Here is an 11,716-nt window from a genome sequence, read left to right as displayed (position 1 = left end):
CAAATTGTACACGGCCTGATATATCATTTGCTGTGAATCTTTTGGCAAGATTCAGCTCATCTCCAACCCGAAGACATTGGAATGGGATCAAACATGTTTTTCGTTACCTCCAAGGGACCATTGATTTAGGCTTATTTTATCCTAAAAGTTCAAAAGGTCAAATGGTTGGTTTTGCAGATGCAGGATATCTTTCAGATCCACACAAAGCCCGATCGCAAACAGGATACGTTTTTACGATCGGAGGCACTGCTATATCTTGGCGTTCCCAGAAACAAACGCTCGTGGCTACTTCTTCAAATCATGCTGAGATCATTGCACTCCATGAAGCAAGTAGAGAATGTGTATGGCTGAGATCAATGAGCCGACACATCTGTTCAAGCAGCGGGATTGGCGAAAATACGGAGCCAACTATTTTATATGAAGATAATGCAGCATGTGTTGCTCAAACAAAGGACGGATATATCAAAAGCGATAGAACGAAGCATATTCATCCGAAGTTCTTCTCATACACTCAAGAGCTCGTGAAGAAGAAAGAGATTGAAGTAAGATATGTCCAATCATGCGACAATGCAGCTGATCTCTTCACAAAATCACTTCCGACTTCGATATTCAGAAAACATGTTCGTAACATTGGAATGCATCATCAGAAGGATTTATGACTGCTCATTCGAGGGGGAGCTTACGTAGTTGTACTCTTTTTACCTTACTATGGTTTTTCCCATTGGGTTTTCCTAGAAAGGTTTTTAACGAGGCAACGAAGACGTTAAGCGAGAGTGGATAGTGACACCGGTCCCCAAGGGGGAGTGTTATGAGCCGCATATGTTGAAAATTATAAAGGATGTGGGGCCCGTTGCACTATTTGCACAGTTAATTTCTCTTCTATATAAACGATCGTTTCGATCGTTTATAAACACACCATTCCTTCTCCTTCTAATAACACATCCTCTCTTATTATCAGTGTTATCTTTTCATACGGGTATAAAATTTTGCCCTTATTTAAATTTCCTCGATACAATAAAATTCTAGTTTTTTTATAACAATAATTTAAATTTTAAAACTTTTATACGTGGGTATATCAGTACAAGAATGATTCTAAAAAAATGACATTTTCTAAACTAGTAGGTAAAGTTTTAGGTTTTTTGGATCCATCCTATCTCAAATTGGGTTAGGCCCAAAATATGTAAAGTCCAAATGAACTCAGTTTGAAAGACCTATTTTTGGACTTAAACAGTGGATGTTTAGTTTAGACCATGTAATAAATAGAGCAAAGAATATAGAAACACAGCCGTTGGACTCAAAAGTAGGACCTATACACAATACATCTCTAGGTAGATACTTTTTGTGAAAAGTCAGTCGTCGACCAAGCCCCACTTCTTTTCGATCTCATCTACTCTTGTCCATTTATTGATTATTTAAATATATAAAATAGATAAAAACAAAATGAGTTAGAAAATCAGAACGTTGGGCCAACTCTCGAGATCCCATTTAAATCTCTCTTGTTTGATTGATCTCCCCCCTCATCTTCAATAAACTAGCCGTTACATCTCTCTCTCTCTCTAAACCCTATTTCTCTTTACCTCCATCACAATGGCTGCTTCTGTACAAACTCCATCACCTAATCATACTAACAAGGTAAGTTTTTCTCTGTTATGAAATTTGGGTATGATTCAAAATCGAAGATTTTTCATGAAATCATCTCTGTTTCAACAGGAAAGTGGAAGCTTGATCATGGTTTCTGAATCTTCTCCATCCTCTGAAAAGCGTCTCTGGAGCAGTCTTCGTAACAGGATAGATGTTCTTCTCGATGAAAAGAGCAAAGACCACAAACTCATCTCTAACTCCCCATTGGTAGCTCAAAAGACTGTTGGAGAGTCAGAGAGAGCAAAGAGATTGAAGAATGACTCAATGCTTTTGCTTAAAGGGTTTGACTCTGTTTCTCATACTCTGTCTCAGCTTTCGAGTAATCTCGACAACGCTCTTCAGGTAAACTGAAAAATCGATTTTAATCTAATCACAAACTAGGATTGTTCATTTCCTGATGATGTATTGTGTTTCTGTAAACTCAGGGAGTTAGAGAACTAGCTAAGCCACCTACATTGTCTGAGATACTCCACTCTAATCTCAAAGCTGATAAGATACACCAACAACAACAGAGAAAGGAGGAAGAAGAAGAAGAGAGTAAAGGGAAGAAGAGGAAACATGACTCTGATGCTGAGTTCAAAGAAGATTCATCGGATGAAGATGAGAAGAGACCTAAAGAGAGGAAGACCATGAAAAGAGCTAAGAACGTAAAGACTCTTTAAAGTCTCTCTGTTTTTTTTTCTACTTCTTTTATACAAAGATTGAATGTTTGTTTCTTGCAGATTGCGATATCAATGGCAGCTAAAGCACATTCGCTTGCAAGAGAGCTTAAATCCATAAAATCTGACCTGAGTTTCATCCAAGAGCGTTGTGGATTGCTTGAAGAAGAGAACAAAAGACTCAGAGATGGTTTTGTGAAGAGCGTTAGACCTGAAGAAGATGATCTGGTACCGTACAACCTCCAAAAATGCTCTGTTTTCTGCTCTGTTTTCTATCTGATGATGATTTTTGATTATAGGTGAGGCTGCAATTAGAGGTGTTGCTTACGGAGAAAGCTAGGTTAGCCAACGAAAACGCGAACTTGGTTAGAGAGAATCAGTGTCTGCGCCAGATGGTAGAGTACCATCAGATCACATCTGAAGATCTCTCAGCTTCTTATGAACAAGTCGTCCAAGGTTTATGCTTAGATTTCTCATCCCCTTTTGCTGAAATCGATTATGGACAAGAAGAAGAGGAAACAACAGTTCTTGATGTCTCGAAATCTCTCATTGAAAGCTTTGAAAAAGCAGAAGAAGAACAACACTGATTGATAAAGACATTTTTTAGCAGTTTCTTGGTCCCAAGATATAATGCTGTAATATCATTCCACTGTTTGTCGTAATAACTGGATTAAGCCATAAGCTTTTGAGCAGTTTGTAATAAGTTTAGATAATAAACATTTATACTTAATATTTGCAATGTTCTTCTAAGAGTGAAAATCTCGAAAAGGCCAAACTAGATGGGGAAATTAGAGCATGATTATCCACAGAAACCCATTAATTATTTAAGTATTTAAATTTACTTAAGAATTCTAGTTAAGAAACTTTTCGATTTTGTGCTTCAATGGTAGTTTCTTAACTAAGGGTTTTTAAAAAAAAATTACTAAACTTGTTTTGATTAAAGATAAAATTTATTTATTAAATAAAACATATTAAAAGATAAAACTATATATGTTCTTTGGTTTTTCAAGTTATTCTTACATGATTTTGAATATTGGTATTTACAGACCTTCGAGATGACCAGCAATTCTTCGTAGATCATCCTGGTGCACTACCAATAACTACACATCAGGTATTGTCTTCAGAACGCATAGTTTCGCCATGAGTGCCATGTTCTTGATGAAAACAAAAGGGTCTAATGTTATTAAGAATTGAGCAGGGAGAGGAACTGAATAAACTGATTGGATCTGTAAACTGATTGGATCTGCGGTCTACATTGAATGTAGTTCCAAAACACAGCAGGTAGACATTATAAGAATCACTTGTCCTAGTTCCTATGTTTGGATAGACTCTAACTAACGTTTTTTTGGATTATACAGAATGTGAAGGCAGTGTTTCATGCAGCCATAAAAGTGGTGGTTCAGCCACCAAAGCAGAAGAAGAAAAGAAACAAGAACCGTAGCGTGATCTCTAAGGACTAGGAAGTAAACAAAAGGAAGAAGAAGATGATCTCGACTATTTGATTCGTCCTCATTTTACTATACGACAATTCCACCAGTGAAGAGAGACATTTTCCAGTAGCTTTTTGTATAGTTGCTAAAACAAGCTGTGTTGTTGTGTCTTTTACTCTTTGCTGGTGAATCCTTTAGAGTTCACGGTTGTTGGAATCGTTTCTTTAAAGTTTGCCAGACTTTGAAAAAAGTAGAACAAGATTAGTGTCAAAATAGGGAGATCATTCAAGTATTACTTATTCAAGTATTACTTATCTTTGTGGTTGTTACACAATTCGAGGAACTGTACAAGTTAAGGCCTAGCCTAAGCTGAGAAAGAACAAAACAATTATGTTGGACCTAGAACAGGACTGTGTATGGCAATGAAAAATTCCTACTTCAGACAAAAACTGAGAACTAGGAAAACAGGATTCCCCCGGCTTCTGCAAGTTCATGACCATGTCTTCATTCATAGTAGGCTTGGTAGAAACATTCTCTTGCCGCCTAGTACCAAGAAGCCAGTCATCGCTGTTGCTATTGTCTTCTTCAATGGAGAGACAAGGAAGAACAGGTTCATCAAACAGTGAACTGTACCGGGATTCTTTGCTTGTCTTATGTTTCTTTTTCTTCTTTGATTCAGAAAGAACTGCAGTCTTGTCACTATCAAGAGAAGCTGGGAGCAGATTCTCATCATGACCTGAGACAGAACTTGATATTTCAGTCCCTGAGGTGGAGCAAACACGATCCTCTTGAGGGACTTGAGGAACAACAACCTCAGCTTCTCTCGGTTTCTTGAAGACAAAGCGTATCCGTAGAGGATTACCAGTTACAGGCGTAGCTGCAAATGATTAAATGAACCATCTTCAGAAAATTACAATAGAGTTTTAAAAATGAAATTCATCTAGTTAAGAGAATAATAAACACAAACCTTTGATATTACTCTCAACAGAAGGAGAAGCGTCCCTTATTCTCTTCTTACTACTTTGGCTACCATCAGACAAATATTTCTCATGTTCTTCTGTCAAACAACTCTTCTCAAGTGGTTCACATTCATCAGACCTCTCTCTGTGGCGCGAAATCAAGCAAATCAATCGAAATAGAAGCGAACCCTGATTACTTTTTCTCGATTCGTATTGTCAATCTAAAAGAGAGAGAGAGAGAGAGAGAAAATAACAATTGGTTGAGAAAATAGTGGAGAGGGTAACTGACGAGATAGATCGGAGTGAGATCCATGGAGAGAGAGAAAGAGTGGATGGATGACTCTCATCTTCCAAGTATAGACAAACCCAGCTCAGATCTTCATCCAAGGGAAACCAATTGAACAAACAATTGCAGGGAATGAGAGCCATCGGAGAAGACAAAGAGTAACCGAAAAACAAAATTGAGGGCTGAGTGTTCTTTCAATGACACGTGCGCTCTTTCTCAATTTAAGGATTGGTCACCAAAAGTCCATATTAAGGATCAGATATTATATACAAAGGACGAGTTGAGAGAGAGAAAAGAGAGAGAAAGTAGATCTGCGGTGGTTTCGACGTTCGGCCGGCGCGTGAGCGTGCCTGCCGACGCCGGAGTCCATCATCCTTTAGTTTAACTGGTCCGGAGTTCTCTTCTCCTCGTCTCTTTCAGTGACCGCCTTGTCTGACCTCTGGCCAAACACCTTCCGCGGTGGTTCTGTTCTTGGAGTGAAGATGCGGTTGCTTGGAGGGTTGGCACGGTGAAGATGATAGTTGTTTGGGTTCTGTTTCCGGGAGGTGGAGGCTTCCACAGCTTCGCCGCCGCCGGTTCTTGTCGCCGCGAGGTGGAAGCTTCCTCAGCTTCGTCGTAGTCGGTTCTAGTCTCTGGGGGGTGAAGGCTTTCACGGTCTTGCTTCGCCTGCTTTAGTTTGCTTCGGTTAGTTGGATCGGTTCTGGTCCTGGTGGTGTTTTGAGTGTGTGGTTTGGCTCTTCGTTCGAAGTGGTCCGCGGTGTGATCTGTCGGATGAGCTCTCGATTGGATCGATGAGGCTCTCCGAAGGTTAGACAAAGCGGTGAAGAGAAGAAGAGGTCTCGTGGGTGGCCCTTTGGTGTCTCTGGTTTCGAGGTCGGGGGTGGTGAAACTACGGCGATGCTTCGACACGGTGGCGGTCAAGTCGAGACGGAAGTGGCGCGTGGCGTGCTGATGGGTCCTTATCCTTCCACGCGTCCGGTTTCCTTGATGCGCAGTCCGACAGAAATCAAGCGAGTTGGGTTTGGGCCGCCGACGGGTTAAGGTTGTAATAGTGGCCCACTAGAATCGGGCTTGGGTGTGGGTTGTTTGTATGGATGAGCTTGGATCTTTGTTGGGTTTTAAAAACTCTATTAATAATAAAATAATTTGGGAAAAAAAAAAAAAAAAAAGATCAGATATTATAGTTTAATTTACTTTTGATTTAATTAAATGATGTAATTTATTTAAAAACCATCTTAAGAAACTGCAATAATGATGCTCTTAGTCTCCAAGAAGAAAATGGGTTGTGTATGCATCTCTCATAAGTCTGTCTGCACGGGAAGATGGAGTTAACTTAACCTGGAAGAAGTTTAAATCATCTTTCAAGAAAATGAATTGACATGGAGAAGTTTTAGATTGTTTCGGGAAAGCCATTGATGCTGTGAAGTTTGCTTAATGCAGTGAGCAAGGAAATCGAGGAGCGGGGAAGCTTATGACAATCCTTCAAAAGGCTGGGCCATGTTAACATCAACTCTTCAATTCCTTGTTACCTAACGTTAAAGCTGTTGAAATGGTACTCATAGCTGAAGAGCGAATGAAAAAGGACGATGTAGAGTTAGATGAAACTAAGGAGCTCATAAGTCTAACAAGTCTAGAGCGCATGAGCAGGGCCAGTTCTAGGTCAAGCTAAATAAAACATAGGTCTATAGGGCCTACAACCTCCAAAATCTCAAGGCCGGTCCTGCGCGTGAGTCGTGACCAGTGGCGGATGTAGCTTTAGGGAGGGGGTCACTTGATCCCTATGAGTTTTATTACAGACAAAAATTACTTCTATTTCTGAGTTAAAAAATAGTGAAATGTTGAAAAGTTAGTACAATGACCCCGGTAACATTACCATCTCCAATGTATCTTCATATTTTTTCCTCTAAAATAGATAAACTCTATAATAGAGATTGATTTGTCTCCAATTTATTTATCTATTTCTTCCTCTAAAAAGAAATATTCTTGATATATTCTTTTCTAATTTTACAAATAGTACATTTTATTTGTGAAAGTTGAAAATCAACCCAATTTAGTTTAACATTCATAAAAATTATGATATTATTTACACTGAATATTTTTATAGAAACTATTATGTAAATAAAAATATGATTATATATTTATATAAACAGTATATTTTCACTAAAAATATTTATTTTGGTTATAATTGTTAAAGTAAAAAATTAAAGGATCATTTTGTGAATAAAAAATATGTCTCTATTAGCATCTCCAATGTAGACCTCTATAATTACTTCTGAAATAAAGATCTCTATAATAGAGGTGAAAATGCTCCAATGTATGCCTTTATAATAGAGTTGTTCTATTTTAGAGAAAAATATAGAAGAAAGTTACTTTTTACCTTTATATTTAGAGGTGAAAATAACATATCCCTATATTTTCCCCTATAAATAGAGGAACTCTATTATATAGATATACATTGGAACATTTTCACATCTATAATAGAGTTTCTCAATTTTATGGGAAAATATAGAGATAGAAATATAGGTGGGTTGAAGATGGTCTTATAGAGGAATGCTATTTCTTCCTCTAAATATAGAGGTGGAAATAGCAATCTCTATTTTAGAGGAAGATATATAGTATGGTTAGAGTGATTTTACCTCTAAATGATACCCCCTTCGTTTCAAAATAGATGATGTTTTGGAGAGTTTTAGATGTTTCAAAATACTTGATGTTTTGATATTTTATATTAGTTTTAGCTTTATTAAAAACTGTGTAACCAATGATGTTCTATAGGTTTTTTCATGATTGATTGAATTTGTTTTAGTTTATAATATTAATGCTATTTTTTAGGTAAAATTGTATTTTTTAATTCTTGTGCATTGAACCAAAACATCAACTATTTTGAAACATAGAAAGTATTATAGAGGCAAATACAGAGGTTGGCAGGAGATGTTCTAACTTAAACTTATGGTTTACTTTTGTTGACCCCGATGAGCTTTGTGGCTGGCTCAGCCACTGGTCGTGACTGAAATCTTGACCACCATTTCTTAGCCTGGAGGGGAAGGTTGTAGCTTGAGGAAATTCATGAAGCTTTTTTTCATATTTAGAGAGGAGTGATGATCAATTTTCTCGAGTTCTGAAATACTTTTCTTTGAAACAATTAGAGCTCGAGGAGAGTGATCTGTCCAAAGATGTACAGGAATGACATTGCTGGAAAAGATCCCTGTGAGTTTTTTTCTTTCTTTTTTTGGTTGTTGGTATCAATTTTTTTTTAATTATATTTGGTTCTTATCTCTATAGAATGATGATGATGTCAAATGATCTTGAGAGGTTGACTAACTGAAAAACCTACTTCTACTCTTCTTGTTGGGTAGTTATGACTTGTGTAAGCTTATGTAAGCTTCAAAGACTTGTGTTCAAAGTGGGTTTGTTCACTTCCAACAGTTGGTCAACTATTTTAACCATTATCCAGCATATTTTGATTTGCATATCTTAATAAAAATTAGGTGTTCAGAGTTTCACCTGTTAGTATTAAAATTTTAATTCTAATTAAATCATTTAGAAATTCATATTCGGTTATAATAACAATTAAAATGTTGCTTAAATTTTTTTTTTTGAATCTGACTATGATAAAATATTTTCTTTAGAATCGTGGTTTTAAACTTAAATATGAATAGTCTTCATGGTTCTATTAGTCACCAAATATTATAGGAGACTGTAACTTTCTAAGGTGTTAGGTAAACTATATTTGGTTTTCATAAAACATTGGATGTGTTTGAATCTTATTCTTCCTTTTATTTAAATTTTAAGTACATGGTTAATTGTGAAACTATAATTGGCAGGTTTAATCACACACTTCGTAATAAGAAATAACTAATCACTAAAGTTGCCTGCTCGATTCGCTACTGAAGTTTGATTTTGAGAGCCCACTTGGGGTAAGAATAAGATCAACTAATATAACTTCCTAATTTTTTTTGAAGAACTTGCGTTGGTTGGTGAAGGTTGTTAAGAAGAAGTGGCGCCGTTGGTCATTTGATTTTAGTTTTTATTTTCTCTCTCCTTTTAAATATGCATAATAGACTAATATTAATAAACATATTTTCTTTTGGTAATTTCTTGTATCGTAAATTCGTAACTAGCTCAAATACAATTTTACAACAAAAAAGTTAGATCTGTATCTCCTTAAGGTGTATGTTTCTCAAAGATCTCAAAGATTTTTTTATAAACCTTGGATAAGATGGCATATTCAATAAGTGACCATAATAACAAAAAAAAAACGAGAATGAGATTAACAAGAAAAAAAAGTAACGCGAAACAAAAATTCGAATTCTAAAAGAATAGGAAAGTTATAGTCTAATATGATAGAAAATACTTTTTACTACTTACTAATTGGTTTATGTATGATTAATTTTTCCATTGAAACAACTTGATTAAATAATCAGAAGGAGGCGTTTACCCAATATAACTCAACCCACTCCCAGACATGATTACCTTAATCTTTCTTAGAAACTATATAACTTTATTTTGTCGACATAAACGCTACAAGAAAACCTTTCTGTAACAACGAAGATTTACGAGGAAAATATTTTCCTCGTAAATTTACATGGCGTTTACAACGCAATTACGAGGAGTCAAAAATTCGTCGTAAACTCCATGTAACTTTACGACGAAAATGTTTCGTCGTAAACTCAGTGTAAGTTTACGACGAAAGTACGTGGAAAGAGAAATTTGTCGTAACCGTTACATCGACATTACAACGAAACATGTTACCGTTATATTTAGGTGAAAACGTGTATTCAATGTGCTTTAACTTACCTAAATTCGTTGTAAAGTGGTTGTAAATCCTATGTTAAAGACATGTAAAATCCATGTAAAACATTCCTTGTAAAATCGTTGTTATATTCAACAACAAATTTCTCTATATATATGTCATTTCCCACAACTCTCTTCCTCGCAACACAAAAACGAAAAAAAAAATCAGGAAAAGAAATTTTCAAAACAAAATCTAAGAAAAAAATGGCCGGTGGCGGTAGTATTTACGAGTTACGGAGTTGGATGTATTTGCACAAAGATTCCGACGGGAGGGTGACGAACGCATTTGTGAATGGGCTAGAGACATTCATGCACCAGGCAGGCTGTACACCGATCACGCAGGAAAGCGGTAAGATGTTCCGCCCCTGTCGGAAATGCAAGAATTCAAAATTTGCACGTAGTGAAACTGTATGGAAGCATTTAGTAAACATAGGATTTACACCACAGTACGTACTACATTTGGTATCAACATGGAGAGGGTTATGGGGGAAATGAAGCTAGTAGTAGTAAAGAGTATTTGCCAGAAGACAACGTGTCTGCTGAATCTTATTATGAGATTCAGAAATTGGTTTATAGTCTTGGGTTGCCTTCGGAGATGATTGATGTTTGCATCGACAACTGCATGATCTACTGGAAAGAAGATGACAAGTTAGAAGAGTGTTGATTCTGCAAAAAACCACGATTCAAACCGCAAGGCCGTGGGAGGAATAGGGTACCGTACCAAAGGATGTGGTACCTACTAATTACAGACAGATTGAAAAGATTATATCAATCTGAGAGGACTGCTGCATCGATGAGGTGGCATGCGGAACATGTCCAGAGAGATGGTGAGGTTGCACATCCATCAGACGCAAGAGCGTGGAAACATTTCAACAAGGTACACGCATATTTTGCTACAAATATTCGGAATGTCTATCTTGGGTTATGCATCGATGGATTTAGTCCATTTGGAATGTCTGGTAGAGAATATTCTTTGTGGCCAGTCATTCTTACGCCGTACAATTTACCACCGGGTATGTGCATGGAACAAGAATTTCTATTTTTGACCATATTAATCCCTGGGCCGAAGCATCCAAAACGGTCTCTTGATGTTTTTCTTCAACCGTTGATAGAAGAGCTAAAGCAATTGTGGTCGGAAGGGGTGAGGACGTACGATTATTCTTTGAAAAACAATTTTACGATGCGAGCAGTTCTGCTGTGGACGATAAGTGATTTCCCTGCTTATGGGATGTTGTCTGGCTGGACAACACATGGAAGATTATCTTGTCCATATTGTCTTGGATCGACGGATGCTTTTCAACTGAAGAATGGTAGGAAGAGTTGTTGGTTTGATTGTCATCGTCGCTTTCTTCCACTTTTCTATCCGTACAGAAGAAATAAGACATTGTTACGGCACAAAAAAATTGTCAGAGACAATCTTCCTCCATATCTCACCGGCCAGCAGATCGAAGCGGACATTGATTATTACGGAGCTCAGGAAACAGTTAAGGTTGGAGGAAACTGGCATGTTCCTGGAAATATGCCTGATGGGTATGGTGTCTCTCACAATTGGCATAAGAAGAGTATATTTTGGGAGCTACCCTATTGGAAGGATCTTCTCTTACGCCACAATCTGGATGTCATGCATATTGAGAAGAACTTTTTTGAGAAGATCATGAATACAATACTCAACGTCCTGGGAAGACAAAAGATAACAAAAAGTCACGGATAGACTTACTTGATATTTGCTCAAGAAGTGAGTTACATATCAAGAGCAATGGAAACATTCATGTTCCCATCTTCCGGTTGTCATCAATCGCCAAAACAACTTTGTTTGACTGGGTTGCATTAGAAGTTAAGTTTCTTGATGGTTATGTTTCAAATCTGTCAAGATGTGTTGAACGAGGTCAAAAGTTCTCCGGAATGAAGAGTCATGATTGTCATGTGTTTATGCAACGACTACTTCCATTT

The 11,716-nt window shown here is 37.1% G+C and overlaps 1 protein-coding gene and 1 pseudogene across 1 annotated transcript; one reads left to right on the top strand and one right to left on the bottom strand.

The window, feature by feature from the left end:
* Positions 1 to 1,511: 1,511 nt before the first annotated feature.
* LOC106332288 (unconventional myosin-X) lies at positions 1,512 to 3,010 on the top strand. Its single transcript, XM_013770760.1, has 5 exons — positions 1,512 to 1,632; positions 1,711 to 1,983; positions 2,067 to 2,288; positions 2,364 to 2,528; positions 2,600 to 3,010. Exons 1-5 carry the CDS (start codon positions 1,588 to 1,590, stop codon positions 2,885 to 2,887), a joined length of 993 nt encoding a protein of 330 aa, XP_013626214.1. The 5' UTR covers positions 1,512 to 1,587; the 3' UTR covers positions 2,888 to 3,010.
* Positions 3,011 to 4,028: 1,018 nt separating this feature from the next.
* On the bottom strand, positions 4,029 to 5,195 carry LOC106332209 (annotated as a pseudogene).
* Positions 5,196 to 11,716: the final 6,521 nt, after the last annotated feature.

The sequence above is a fragment of the Brassica oleracea genome, chromosome C3 (assembly GCF_000695525.1).
Source record: "Brassica oleracea var. oleracea cultivar TO1000 chromosome C3, BOL, whole genome shotgun sequence".
Taxonomy (NCBI): Eukaryota; Viridiplantae; Streptophyta; class Magnoliopsida; order Brassicales; family Brassicaceae; genus Brassica; species Brassica oleracea.
Note: the sequence above shows the minus strand (reverse complement) of the source record. Positions and strands in the feature narration are given on the sequence as shown.